The sequence below is a fragment of the Castor canadensis genome, chromosome 10 (assembly GCF_047511655.1).
Source record: "Castor canadensis chromosome 10, mCasCan1.hap1v2, whole genome shotgun sequence".
In the NCBI taxonomy this organism is placed as follows: domain Eukaryota; kingdom Metazoa; phylum Chordata; class Mammalia; order Rodentia; family Castoridae; genus Castor; species Castor canadensis.
The window spans coordinates 64,771,869-64,785,028 of record NC_133395.1 but is presented as its reverse complement, the minus strand read 5'-3'; the positions used below and the strand labels follow the sequence as shown (position 1 = coordinate 64,785,028).

The following is a 13,160-nucleotide window of genomic DNA, read 5'->3' as shown; positions in this document are numbered from 1 at the left end:
GGGCGTGATTTTCCAAAAACGGTGCGCCACGCTTGTTAAAAGTTCCACAATGCACCCAAGCCTTTATTTGCATTTAACTGCATTCCTAGGAAATTCAGTGCTAGTTAAACTTTATATCTGGGTTTAAAAGAGAGTTTGGGTCCACTGCGGACTGTCATGAACGGATTCTTCCACGCACGTAAAAAAATGTACAGGGAGACTTTCCAAGCTTGTGGGGCCGTGGAATAGTTCTTTGTTGTGGCGGAGCTGGTCCGAACTGCTAAACACTAGGATGCCTCTAAATCTGCACGGAGAATCGAGAGCCCTGCATCAATTCCCAAACCTCCCCCTAGGGGGCAGTACCTCCCCACGGAGGGCATGAGGACTTTGTTTAGAGGTGACAAGCCCTGGGAATGCCGTATCTTTCCTTCTCAGAACAAACTTGCAGCGCAAGTATTTTTCCATTTTGGAAGTTAAGAAAGTGGGGTTTTGTGAGGTTAAGTGACTCGTCCAAGGTCACCATGCTAAACTGTAATCAAAGATGAGCTGCAAGTGTGACCTTAGAGCCCACCCACAAGCCCCTTCTCCTCTTGGCTGTTACCTGTGGCCACAGGGAAGATACTTCACTCTGTGTCGGAAGGCTGGAAAGAAAGTTTTACCAAGTGAGTTCCTTAACATTTCCGGCATCATGAGAAATATGCAGTTGCATTTTATAATTCTAATTCCAGAAACCCCTGAGCACTGGAGATCATGGATAAATTTGACCTGATTAAGGTCATTGGGGAAGGAGCCTTCGGAAGAGCATACTTGGCTAAAGGGAAATCTGACAGCAAGCCCTGTGTCATAAAAGAGATCAATTTTTCAAAGGTAAACTTAAGTTCAAATTCTTGTTAATTTTCAGTGATGCATTTTACTAGCTTTTAATTTCCTATGAGAGGAAGACACATTTTTTTTACAATTATGAATTTTAAGTTTCAGTTCACAGTGGTTCAGACTCTCAGTCCATTGCCCAAACAGCAAACAATGTTCTTATTTTTTAAAAAGAAAAGAAGGGACGAAAGGAGGGGAAGAGAGAGAAGGGGAGGAAAAAGGAAGGAAAAACTAAGATCACATCTCTGGGACTCTGTGGCAATCGTCAGTGAGGCTCTGTGACATGTGGCCCTCCTTGCCTGCTGTTCTACCGGTGCTCTAGAGTGGTGCATTTCCTGTCTCTCCTTTCCCAGACCACCTCTACAGGGGTCCTCCATAGACATCTAGATATGCAGCTCCCAACCTCAGTCATGCTAAGGCAGCACCCAGTTTCTTTTCTATTTTGGTAGAACTTGGATTTGAACTCAGGGCTTCTTGTTTGCAAAGGAGATGCTCTACTGCTTGAGCCACACCTCCAGTCCATTTTGCTCTGGTTTTTATTTTATTTTTATTTTTTGGAAGATGGGGATCTTTCAAACTATTTGCCTGCACTGGCCTCGAACTGCTATACTCCCAAGTAACTAGTTTACCAGGTATGAACCTCTGGTGCCCGGCCCCAGTTTAGTTTCTTAATAGCGTTTATAATGTTCAGAAATGGCTTTGCTCTTATTTTCTGCATGCTGTCTCCCTCAGCATTCAGAACAGTGCCAGGAAAATAACAAGTACTGGAAAAAATTTGATGAATGCAGTGAATGAAGGATGGAAGACACATGTTATTGTTAGTCTAATGATTTGGAGAACAGATATATTTAATGAAAAAGGAATAATTTTTGCTGAATTCACCTTGGTCAGTATTTATATCACTTTCTAGTTGTGTGTTTGTTTCAAAATATATTGTGACAATAGTGTTCATTGGGTGCTAGAATGGCCTGTCATAGTTTCTTCTGTGGCACAGCTCTGTTCATTCTTTTCCATTTATCTGACTGCTCTTTCTGTGGCCTCTGTGTCCTCATCTTCCTCCATCTGCCCTTTGCTGACCCATGTGCACACTGCCACCTGGCCATCACCTTACATCCATGTTAACCGCTAAGCAGATCACACTTTAAACCCTGTCCAGCCCTAGTGTCTTCTAGCTTCCTCATTCCACATTTCATCTGCGCATTAGACATCTTTAAGTTACCTGTGTTAGTAACCTACTGCTGTGTAACATAGTGCTCCAAACTCAGTGACTTAAATTATAAACATTTGTTATCTTGCAGTTTCTGTACATCAAGAATTCAGGATAGGCAGGACTTGGTGGTTTATGCCTGTAATCCCAGCATTCAGGAGACTGAGGCAGGAGGATCTCTAGTTTGAGGCCAGCCTCGGCTACCTAGTGAGACCCTGTCTCAAAAAAAAAAGTAGAATTCAGGACAGGGTAGAGGGTATAGCTCAATACTCAGTATGTTTGCCTAGCATGCATGAGGCCTTGGGTTTGATCTCTACCATGAGAAAAAAAAAGAGAATTCAGGACAAGGATCATTAATACCATCTTGGAGGCTAGCTACAGTTGTACCAAAATGGAGGAATTCCTCATCGGTCTAGGCACAAACTTCTGTGTGCTGTGCTGTGCTCATGACATCGATGTCCTTGTACAATCTGGACTCCTACCCTTGGGTTGTTTGTAAGCTCTTACTCCAAATCCAATTTCCTGCTAAATGCTATGCTTTTTCTTTCCTTTTTTTTTTTTTTTTTAAATAGGACTGGAGTTTGAACTCAGGGCTTCATGCTTGCAATTGTGGACTTTTCTTCCTTGAGATTACTTCATTCCCTTATCAATGCCCTGTCACTTCGATCTTTTGGTAGCTTTCTCCCTGCTCCAGTTTTCATATATACAATTCTGATAATACTCCAGCCATGCACCCAACCTTCCCTAGAAGTCATAAAGGAAAAGATGTTGAAGGTGACTACATAAAAATATAAAAGTCACCCAGTGCCAGAGGCTCTTGCCTATAATCCTAGCTACTCTGGAGGCAGAGATCAAGATCACAGTTTGAAGTCAGCCTGGGCAAATGGTTCAAGAGATCCTATCTCAAAAAATACCCAACCAAAAAAGGGCTGGTTGCATGTTGCCTAGCAAACATGAGGCCCTGAGTTCAAACCCCAGCACTGCCAAAAAAAAATTAAAAAAAAAATATATATATACATATATGTATATATATATAAACTCTGTGTGTATCAGTCCTAGGTATTATAGGACCTTGCATGTGCTGAGCACAAACTCTACCCCTGAGTTATACCTCAGCCCCTATGAATGCTTTTAAAATTGAAAAAATGTGAATAATATTTGCAAATATTGACTAAAAGTTGCTAGCCTGTTATTAATCCATAAAAAAATTAAAATCCCTAAATGAAGGCATCATCAACAAAAATTTCAAACTCATTAATAAACTGAGAAATGAAAAGCAAGTCAAAAATATGTCTTTTGCAGACTGGGAGTGTAGCTCAGCAGTAGGGCATGTACTTAGCAGGTACGAGACCTTGGGTTCAATCCCCAGCACCAATAAATTCATCAATAGATAATCACTTTTTGCTTGTACAGTTAAAGACAATTAAAAAGAATTCAGGGCTTTCACTATGTATTTTATGTTTATCCTCATTCTTGTTGATATTCTACACAGCACATAAAAGTGCTTTGTCCCAGCAGGTAATCAATAAAGTTTTGTCAGAAGAATGATTGAATGGATAGATAATTTAAGGTCCTCTTGCTCTATTGTTAAGATACTACATACATTATAAACCAGTTTAATTCCAAATAAAGAGAAGCCGGTTGAGAGATGGATCTTCTATAAAAATATATGTCAATTTGTTTTATAGCATCTCTCAAGCTTCAGTACTGATTTCTTCATCATCTTACTTCTGAAACAGCCCCGTATTCATGCCATAAATGATCACTATTGGAGATCTCATGATTCCCACTGCCTCGTGTCTCTATGCTAGCAAATTTGCCTGTTATATCTGTGTCATTCTGCCTTCCTACTCCAATGTGGCTTTTCCCTATTTCTTACCTGGAGAAATTTTAATTTCCTTTCATCTCTCCAATCTCTCCCCACTCAATACATCTAGACCTCAGAATTTTTTCTTTTTTTTTTTTCATTTTTCTTTTATTTTTCATATGTGCATACAAGGCTTGGTTCATTTCTCCCCCCTGCCCCCACCCCCTCCCTTACCACCCACTCCGCCCCCTCCCTCTATCCCCCCCCTCAATACCCAGCAGAAACTATTTTGCCCTTATTTGTAATTTTGTTGTAGAGAGAGTATAAGCAATAATAGGAAGGAACAAGGGTTTTTGCTGCTTGAGATAAGGATAGCTATACAGGGCATTGGCTCACATTGATTTCCTGTGCGTGGGTGTTACCTTCTAGGTTAATTCTTTTTGATCTCACCTTTTCTCTAGTTCCTGGTCCCCTTTTCCTATTGGCCTCAGTTGCTTTAAGGTATCTGCTTTAGTTTCTCTGCGTTAAGGGCAACAAATGCTAGCTAGTTTTTTAGTTTTTTCTTACAGGTACCAAACACTAATATTTTTCTCTTATCCTATCATTATTAAATATTATCCTAAAAATTTTTTTTCAAAAATGTATTTCCTTCCTCCCTCCCTTCCTCCCTCCTTTCTTCCTTCCTTCCCTTCTTTTTTGGCAGTGCTGGTGATCAAATACAGGCCCTGGTGCATCCTGTATCTTTTCTTAACTTCAAAGATTAGAAACGTTCATTGTAGAAATTTTGAGATGAACCAAAGGAGAAAATAAGACAACTTAGAGGGAAATAAAAATAAATTAAATCCGTCTCTTATCACATAAAATATCCTTTAAAATTCCTCTACAAGGCCAGTAACTGTAGCTACTCAGGAGGCTGAGATTGGGAGGATTGAGCTTCAAGGTCAACCAGGCAAAAACATTAATGATACCCCATCTCAGTCAATAAAAGCTGGGTGTAGTGGCACCCTCAGTAGCAGAGCATGTGCAAGGCCCTGGGTTCAATACCCAGCACCAAATTGGGAGGGCAATCCCAGCACTGGGGAGACTGAGGTGGGGAAATTGTGAGTGTGAGGTCTGAGGCCAGCCTAGGCTACATAGTGAGTTCCAGGCCAGCTGAGCTACGTAGCAAGATCCTGCCTCTGAGTGGAAAACAGAAGAAAAGGCAGAAACGATGTGTGGCTATTGGTGTTGGCACCAAAGCACTTGAAAAGTGTTTCCTTAGATGATAAATAGAATACTAAAATACAAACCTAAAATGAAGTCACAAGAGAATTTATTTTGAGACGGGGCTTTGCTATGGAGCCCAAGCTGGCCTCAAACTCATAATCCTCCAGCCTCCACCTTCTGAGTGCTGGGATGTCAGGTGTGTGCTGTCATGCCCAATCCAAAAATTTTTTTTTAGAAGTGAAAAATGCAGAGATCTTAACACATTATTTTACTGGTCTGATTTATGTGGTGTGTGACACACTTTCTCTCTCTTTTTTTTAAAGGTATCATTTATTTCTTCTCAGCATTGATTACTGCTGGAACGTTGCATTTTATATAGAATTCCTTTGCCACTGAAAGATATTAAAGTAACTTTTAGATGCCTTGATCATAACCACAAATCCATCTTGAATTTATTTATTTATATTTTATTTGTAATTTATTTATTTATTGGGTTTCCCAGGCCGGTCTCAAAATCCCTCAGTTCAAGCGATCCTCCTGCCTCATCCTCCCAAGTAGCTGAGCACACGCTGAGCCCCAGCATGGAACTTTTAAAACAGTGAAAGTTCACCGGCAGTATTAATTTTCTTAATTGTAATTATCTTTGACCAACCACTGAGCAGATATGGGACACGCTACTAATTGTAGAGGTGTCATGTCCTGCCCTCGAGAGATGAGTTTTAGAAGTGTCATTAAAACCATCTTGGGCTGGTGGAGTGGCTCAAGTGGTAGAGCGGCCCTATCAAGCATCAGGCCCTAAGTTCAAACCTCAGTATAGCTAAAAACAAAAACAAACAAACAAAAAATCCCAAAACAGTGACATCCTGGAGAATTTCAGGTAGGAGTAAGCAGGATGCATGTTCCTGAAGGCAAGGTACCTTTACCAGACTGCGCTGTCTCTCAATGTAATCCAGATGCCCATCCAAGAAAAAGAAGCTTCAAAGAAAGAAGTGATTCTTCTGGCTAAGATGCAACATCCCAACATTGTAACCTTCTTCAGTTCATTTCAAGGTTAGAGTTTCTAACGTTATTAAAGTATTCCAAGAAAACATAGACATGTTGAATATATAGAAAGATATGTTCCTGAGAATGGTGTATAAATTAAGTTTTGCAAGTGTGCTCATTTTCCCATTTGCTTCAGTTATGATTTGAAACATTGTCTTCCTTTCCTTTCTAGTTTTGCAGACAGTGTTTCTCTATTAAGCTTTCCTCCTCTTAATCCTTACTCCCCCGAGTAGTCAGTGCTTGGTGTATTAGGTTTGAAGAAGGAATAACTCCCGGAGTTCAGTCACTTACAATAATACACATCTATTTCCCACTCACATGACATGCCGGCTGTGGGTGGGCTGGGGTCTGCAGTCTGGGATCCAGTCTGAAGGGTCAGTGGGGTGTGGAGCATGGTGTTTTGTAAGCAAGAGGAAAGAAGAAAACAGAGCCCACCACCCCACCCCACTAAACCCAGCTATACTGCCTCTATCTATCACTCTATCCCAAGGATTTAAAAAAGTGACAGAGCATTGGCCAGAGACTATTCATTCACTTAACAGGTATTACTGAGAGCTTTCTCAGGCATCATTCTAGATACTAGGAATATAGTAGTGAACAAATAGACAGAAATTCCCTGTCCTTGTGATGTTTTTATTATAGTGGGAAGAGACAGGTAATAAACAAATATACAATATGTCAGGTGTTTATGGGGCTGTGACAGGGCCTTATACACTCACAGTTCACCGCAGGGCTGGGGCCCGAGCACTGGACTGTTTTAATTCATGCTTTTTAAGAACTTACAGAAGCATGAGCAGGTATCTTCAAGCATCAGCTGGTGGGTAAATCAGTAAGTAAATATTTATGCCCACTATTTCTTGAGCTTTTCATACTGTTCAGGGCACTGTGCTCCTGACTGGTTACAAAGAAGTGCTGTGTATACGGCCATTCTTTAACTCCTAGGCATTTAAAGGAGCTCTTGGGACTCTTCTGAGCTCTTTCTGGGAATAGGGAACAGAGCAGTACACGTGGGCAGAGCACTGAGTTGTATTGAACAATGCACGCATGTGTGTGCGTGTGTGTGTGCGTGCGTGTGTGGTGCTGGGGATGGAACTCAGAACCCAGCCCATGCTAGGCAAGAGCTCTACCATTGAGGCACACCCCCAGTGCAGGACAGCTTAAAGAGACCGCCACTGAATAAAGTACCTTACCTTCCTGTCCATTGACTCCTAACACAGTGAGACTCTCTTTTCTTCTTCTTTTTGGTTATTATTGTGACTGTTTGTCTAGCTGAATCCCACTCCTCTCAGGTCTTCCCTGAACTCACAAGTCAAACTATAGTCCCTTTTCTGATCTTCCACACACTTTTCTACTTATGGATGTGTATCTGTTTATATGCATGATTACAAATTGTTGGCTATGTGTCTTCCTTCAGACAGTAAATGTAAAGCCTGGGGATGTGGCTCAGTCATAGGTCACTTGCCAAGCATGTGTGATGCCCTAGGTTCGATCCCTAGCACCACACACATGAGAAATGCACACAGTAAATTTAATGAACTTTGGGACTATGTCTTTTGCTCACACTTTGGTCCTGAATATGTGGCACATAAAAAATGCTCAACACTTATTTGCTAAGTGAGTGAAAGGTCTGAACCACTTCAGTACACTGGACTATTTCTTTATTCCATGGAAATGGACTTTTGAGGACATTCTACACTGGATGTCCTTATAAAACTAAGGTCATTTTTATAGTATAAGTAACCTCTGTGAGCTGACTTCTCTTGTAAGTTTAAGTGTTCTTATGACTGCTCTTTGTTGCTGTTATTGTTTTAAGTAGCGCAAGCACTCCTGTGTTTGGGAAAACGAGAGCTATCATGATGCCTGTGAGTTTGCGTGGCAGATTGTTGGTACTTGAAACACCAGCCTCATCCAAAGCCTCATAGGGACTTGTGCAACTTGTGCACCTGACTTGAGAGTGTAAATACAGGCTTTGTTGATGCTGAAACAGCTTATCTCTGACCACAAGAACCATGGCTCTACTGTTTCTCTATGAAGAGGTTTTTATGAGTTTGAAGCAACAAGAAAGATAAGGAGAATATAGTAGCATTTTCCTTAGGCTAAATCAACTCCATCAGTAAATATCCATTAACTGTTTATGTGCTAAGCATATTCTAGTATGTGGAAATCTATGAGTGAATAAAATAGACAAAAATTTCTGCACTGTTGTGTTTGTTTTCTATTGTAGTGTAATAAATAGCCATAAATTTATTAGCTTAAAATGACACAGATGTATTCTCTCCCTTTTTGGGGGGAGTGGGGGTTCTCCAGTATTGTCTCTTAATTTCTATAGGTCAGAAAAGTCTGGACTTGACTTGGCAGAATTCTCTGCTCATGGCTTCACATAGTTGGAATCCAGGTATCATTGGGACTGCTTGCTATCTCAGCTGTGGCTCCTGGGCCTCTTCCAAGTGTTTTTAGGTTGATGACAGAATTCATTACTTTCGGTTGAAGGATTTATGTTCCCACTTTCTTGTTGGCTGCTTATTAGAGGATTATCTCTACCCTAAGAGGTGAACCTCTATGCCATGCCATATGGCCTCCTTAATAGACTTGGGAATCTCTCACTTTCTCAGTCTCTGACTTCTAGACCCAGATTTAAATGGCCCATGGGATTGACTCAGGCCTACTTGGATAAACTTTTTGATTTACTCAAATCAACTGCTTAGTAACTTTAAAGACATTGGCAAAAACTTTAATGACATACCATTGGTATGTTACATAACAAATCGGAGGAGGAGTGATAGCCCATCATGCTATGGGTTCTGGCCTCACTCAAGGAGAGACAGTTATACATAGTGTGGGCACCATAGTCAGCCTAGAAGTCTGCCTTTTACTGTGGAGCTTACATTCTTGAAGGGCAGAGAACAGGGAGAGATGGATGAGAAATGTAATCATAATTAAATTAGTGAATACATTATTTAGTATATTAAAGGTGGTAAGTGCATTGTGTTTGAAAAATAGGATGGGGCAAGGTAGAGTTGGGAATGTAATTTTTTTAATAGGGCAGCCAGGATGGGCCTTATTATGAAGCAAATATTTGGAGGAGATGGGGAAAGAATCCTGTTAAGGTCTTGAACTTTCTAGGCTAAGGAACAACCAGTACAAAGGCATGAGGTAAGAGTAAGCCTGACATGCTATAGGACCTGCCAGCAGGCTTGTGGGAGAGGCAGTTTGCTAGGGGCACTGAGCATCTCTGTTCATTTTTGCTGGAGATGCCAAAGCAGAAATGGGCCAGATGTCTACCTGGATCATTTCTCAGAACTTGGTTGCAGTGAGAGACTTAGGAAGATGAGCTGACATCGCTCCAAAGATGGAGCAGGCTTGTCTACTGGTCCCTGTAAAAGTGATCATTTCTCCCAGCTCAGTGGCCCTGTCCTGTAATGGGGCCCGTTCCATGTGCAGGTGCCCATGTGGGCCCACCTGTGTTGCCTTCAGGGACACGGAACCAGTGCCAACATGAAGCTCTGGCTACCGCTCTTGCCAACGGGAATAATCTCTCTAATCTCTGACCCAAGGTTCTCATGTCTTTTGCCAGTACCCACGAAATAGAAACAAGGTAATAAGTAGGGTAGAATCTCAGACCCTTCATAAAACTTTGAGTGATGTCAACGTGGACACAGTACAATGAACAAGAGGAAACTAGTAAGAGATACATAGATTTTTTTTTTGGTATTGTTTACTTTCTAGATTTTTGATGCTCATTTATTTTATGGAATTATGGTGATAATGGATGAGATATCATTTCATAAAACCAAAAGATGCCATTGGTTAGAAGATGCACCATTATTGCTAATTAGAAATAAAATACTATCAACTAGACTGTGACACAATGCTTCTTTGTACTCATGATTTTTTTTTTTTTTTGGTGACACTGGGGATTGAAACCAGGGTCTTCTGCATGCTAAGCAAGCACTCCATCACTGAGCTACATCCCCAATCCATGATTTTTATTTTATAGGAATGAAAGAACTCTTTTATTTAAGCAGTTTTATTTTATATTATTTTCATGCATACATACAAAGGAAATATAAGCAGATAAAATTGATTAAGATGTTCTAACAGTTATGTGGGTAATGAAAACATTAAGATTGATGGATGTAGCAGTTGATTGGAAGATGCCAATATCTGTAAGACACAATTTTGATTTTTTTTCTTTCATTGCACTAGGGTTTGAACTCAGAGCCTCATACTTTCTAGGCAGACACTGATCACTTGAGTCACTCTACCAGCCCAATTTTGGTTTTTACAAAGTACATTTTAGAATAAATTAATTATAGCAATGGCTTAACAAATGTTGGAATTTGGCAAATGAAAAGGTTGCAACCCTAACCCTAATGTCAGTGCCCTGCAATTGATCTTGAAAGATCAATCAATGGTCCATGAGGTGTACAGGTCCAGAAACTACTGCCTTGATTTCCTTTTGGGGGTATACATTTCCCCCTTTCCACATTTTAAATATTCTACATCTTTAAAGAGTGAATGCAGATCCCACCTCCAAAGTTAAAGCGATTCCTCTCACTGTTGCTCTGCATTGACATTTACAATATAGATTGTGCTCGTGATGGTCTTTACTTCCCTCAGTAGACTGGGAGCCCCTTGAGGACAAGAATTGCTTCCTGCTCCTTTTCTCTCCTCCTACAGCTTTTACTTTAAACAGATGCAACATTTGAGAGTACAGTTCTAACCCTATTAAATACGAAATTAACAGTGGCTAATGGAGAAAGTGCTTATTTTAGAGCTTGATAATGCTCGTTGACCCGAGCCTTTTTTTGAGAAGGCTTAGCCATGATTAATTCTGAATCAGTCTCCTTCTTTCACCAAAAGCCATTGTAAAGCTGAATAAGTGGAGGGTGGTGGGAAGGAAGAGAACTGGAAACTTTCCTCCTTGGTTTCCTTCTCCTGATTCTCCTGTGACTTTGAAATTGCCATCCTTTCATTGCTAGGATGGCCCTTTGATGGCTTAGCTATTAGTATCAGTTCTCCTTAAAGCAATGCATTCCTGAAAATAAATCTGATCTCTAGACCTTAGGGGGTACCAGGAAGTGTCCTCTCCCAAGCCTTCCTGAATCTCGGGTCTGACTTTCACTCACCCTCTCTGTTGTCCTCCCTCACCCGGAGCAGGCAGACTCCACTACAGCACTTCTCATTTGTCTCTAGTGATTCCCTACTGGCAGGAAGAATGGCTTGTTCTCTTCCGATGCAGCGCTAGGGCACTCCATTCCTTTCTTAAAACATGTCCTTGGATACTCCCAAAAGTAATCTACATGTTTAATGCAATTCCCATCAAAATTCCAATGACATTCATTAAAGAGATTGAAAAATCTACTGTTAAATTTATATGGAAACACAAGAGGCCACGAATAGCCAAGGCAATACTCAGTCAAAAGAACAATGCAGGAGGTATCACAATACCTGACTTCAAACTATATTACAAAGCAATAACAATAAAAACAGCATGGTACTGGCACAAAAACAGACATGAAGACCAGTGGAACAGAATAGAGGACCCAGATATGAAGCCACACAACTATAAACAACTTATCTTTGACAAAGAAGCTAAAAATATGCAATGGAGAAATAGCAGCCTCTTCAACAAAAACTGCTGGGAAAACTGGTTAGCAGTCTGCAAAAAACTGAAACTAGATCCATGTATATCATCCTATACCAAGATTAACTCAAAATGGATCAAGGATCTTAATATCAGACCCCAAACTCTTAAGTTGATACAAGAAAGAGTAGGAAATACTCTGGAGTTAGTAGGTATAGGTAAGAACTTTCTCAATGAAACCCCAGCAGCACAGCAACTAAGAGATAGCATAGATAAATGGGACCTCATAAAACTAAAAAGCTTCTGTTCATCAAAAGAAATGGTCTCTAAACTGAAGAGAACACCCACAGAGTGGGAGAAAATATTTGCCAATTATACATCAGACAAAGGACTGATAACAAGAATATACAGGGAACTTAAAAAACTAAATTCTCCCAAAACTAATGAACCAATAAAGAAATGGGCACGTGAACTAAACAGAACTTTCTCAAAAGAAGAAATTCAAATGGCCAGAAAACACATGAAAAAATGCTCACCATCTCTAGCAATAAAGGAAATGCAAATTAAAACCACACTAAGATTCCACCTCACCCCTGTTAGAATAGCCATCATCAGCAACACCACCAACAACAGGTGTTGGCGAGGATGCGGGGAAAAAGGAACCCTCTTACACTGTTGGTGGGAATGTAGACTAGTACAACCACTCTGGAAAAATATTTGGAGGCTACTTAAAAAGCTAGACATTGATCTACCATTTGATCCAGCAATACCACTCTTGGGGATATACCCAAAAGACTGTTACTCCAGAGGTACCTGCACATCCATGTTTATTGCGGCACTATTCACAATAGCCAAGTTATGGAAACAGCCAAGATGCCCCAGCACTGACGAATGGATTAAGAAAATGTGGTATCTATACACAATGGAATTTTATGCAGCCATGAAGAAGAACGAAATGTTATCATTCGCTGGTAAATGGATGGAATTGGAGAACATCATTCTGAGTGAGGTTAGCCTGGCCCAAAAGACCAAAAATCGTATGTTCTCCCTCATATGTGGACATTAGATCAAGGGCAAACACAACAATGGGATTGGACTTTGAGCACATGATAAAAGCGAGAGCACACAAGGGAGGTGTGAGGATAGGTAAGACACCTAAAAAACTAGCTAGCATTCGTTGCCCTTAACACAGAGAAACTAAAGCAGATACCTTAAAGCAACTGAGGCCAATAGGAAAAGGGGAACAGGAACTAGAGAAAAGGTTAGATCAAAAAGAATTAACCTAGAAGGTAACACCCACGCGCAGGAAATCAATGTGAGTCAATGCCCTGTATAGCTATCCTTATCTCAACCAGCAAAAACCCTTGTTCCTTCCTATTATTGCTTATACTCTCTCTACAACAAAATTAGAAATAAGGGCAAAATAGTTTCTGCTGGGTATTGGGGGGGGAGGAGAGGGA

The 13,160-nt window shown here is 40.6% G+C and overlaps 1 protein-coding gene across 5 annotated transcripts in view; it reads left to right on the top strand.

Moving 5' to 3' along the window:
* The window catches only part of Nek5 (NIMA related kinase 5), a 79,918-nt gene that overhangs the window by 5,210 nt on the left and 61,548 nt on the right, over positions 1 to 13,160 (top strand). For all 5 annotated transcript variants that reach the window (XM_074043464.1, XM_074043463.1, XM_074043465.1 and 2 more), the window contains 2 exons: positions 708 to 846; positions 6,023 to 6,119. In XM_074043464.1, coding sequence (XP_073899565.1) covers positions 730 to 846; positions 6,023 to 6,119 — 214 coding nt within the window. In that variant the 5' untranslated portion in view covers positions 708 to 729. The remainder of the gene's footprint in view (positions 1 to 707; positions 847 to 6,022; positions 6,120 to 13,160) is intronic.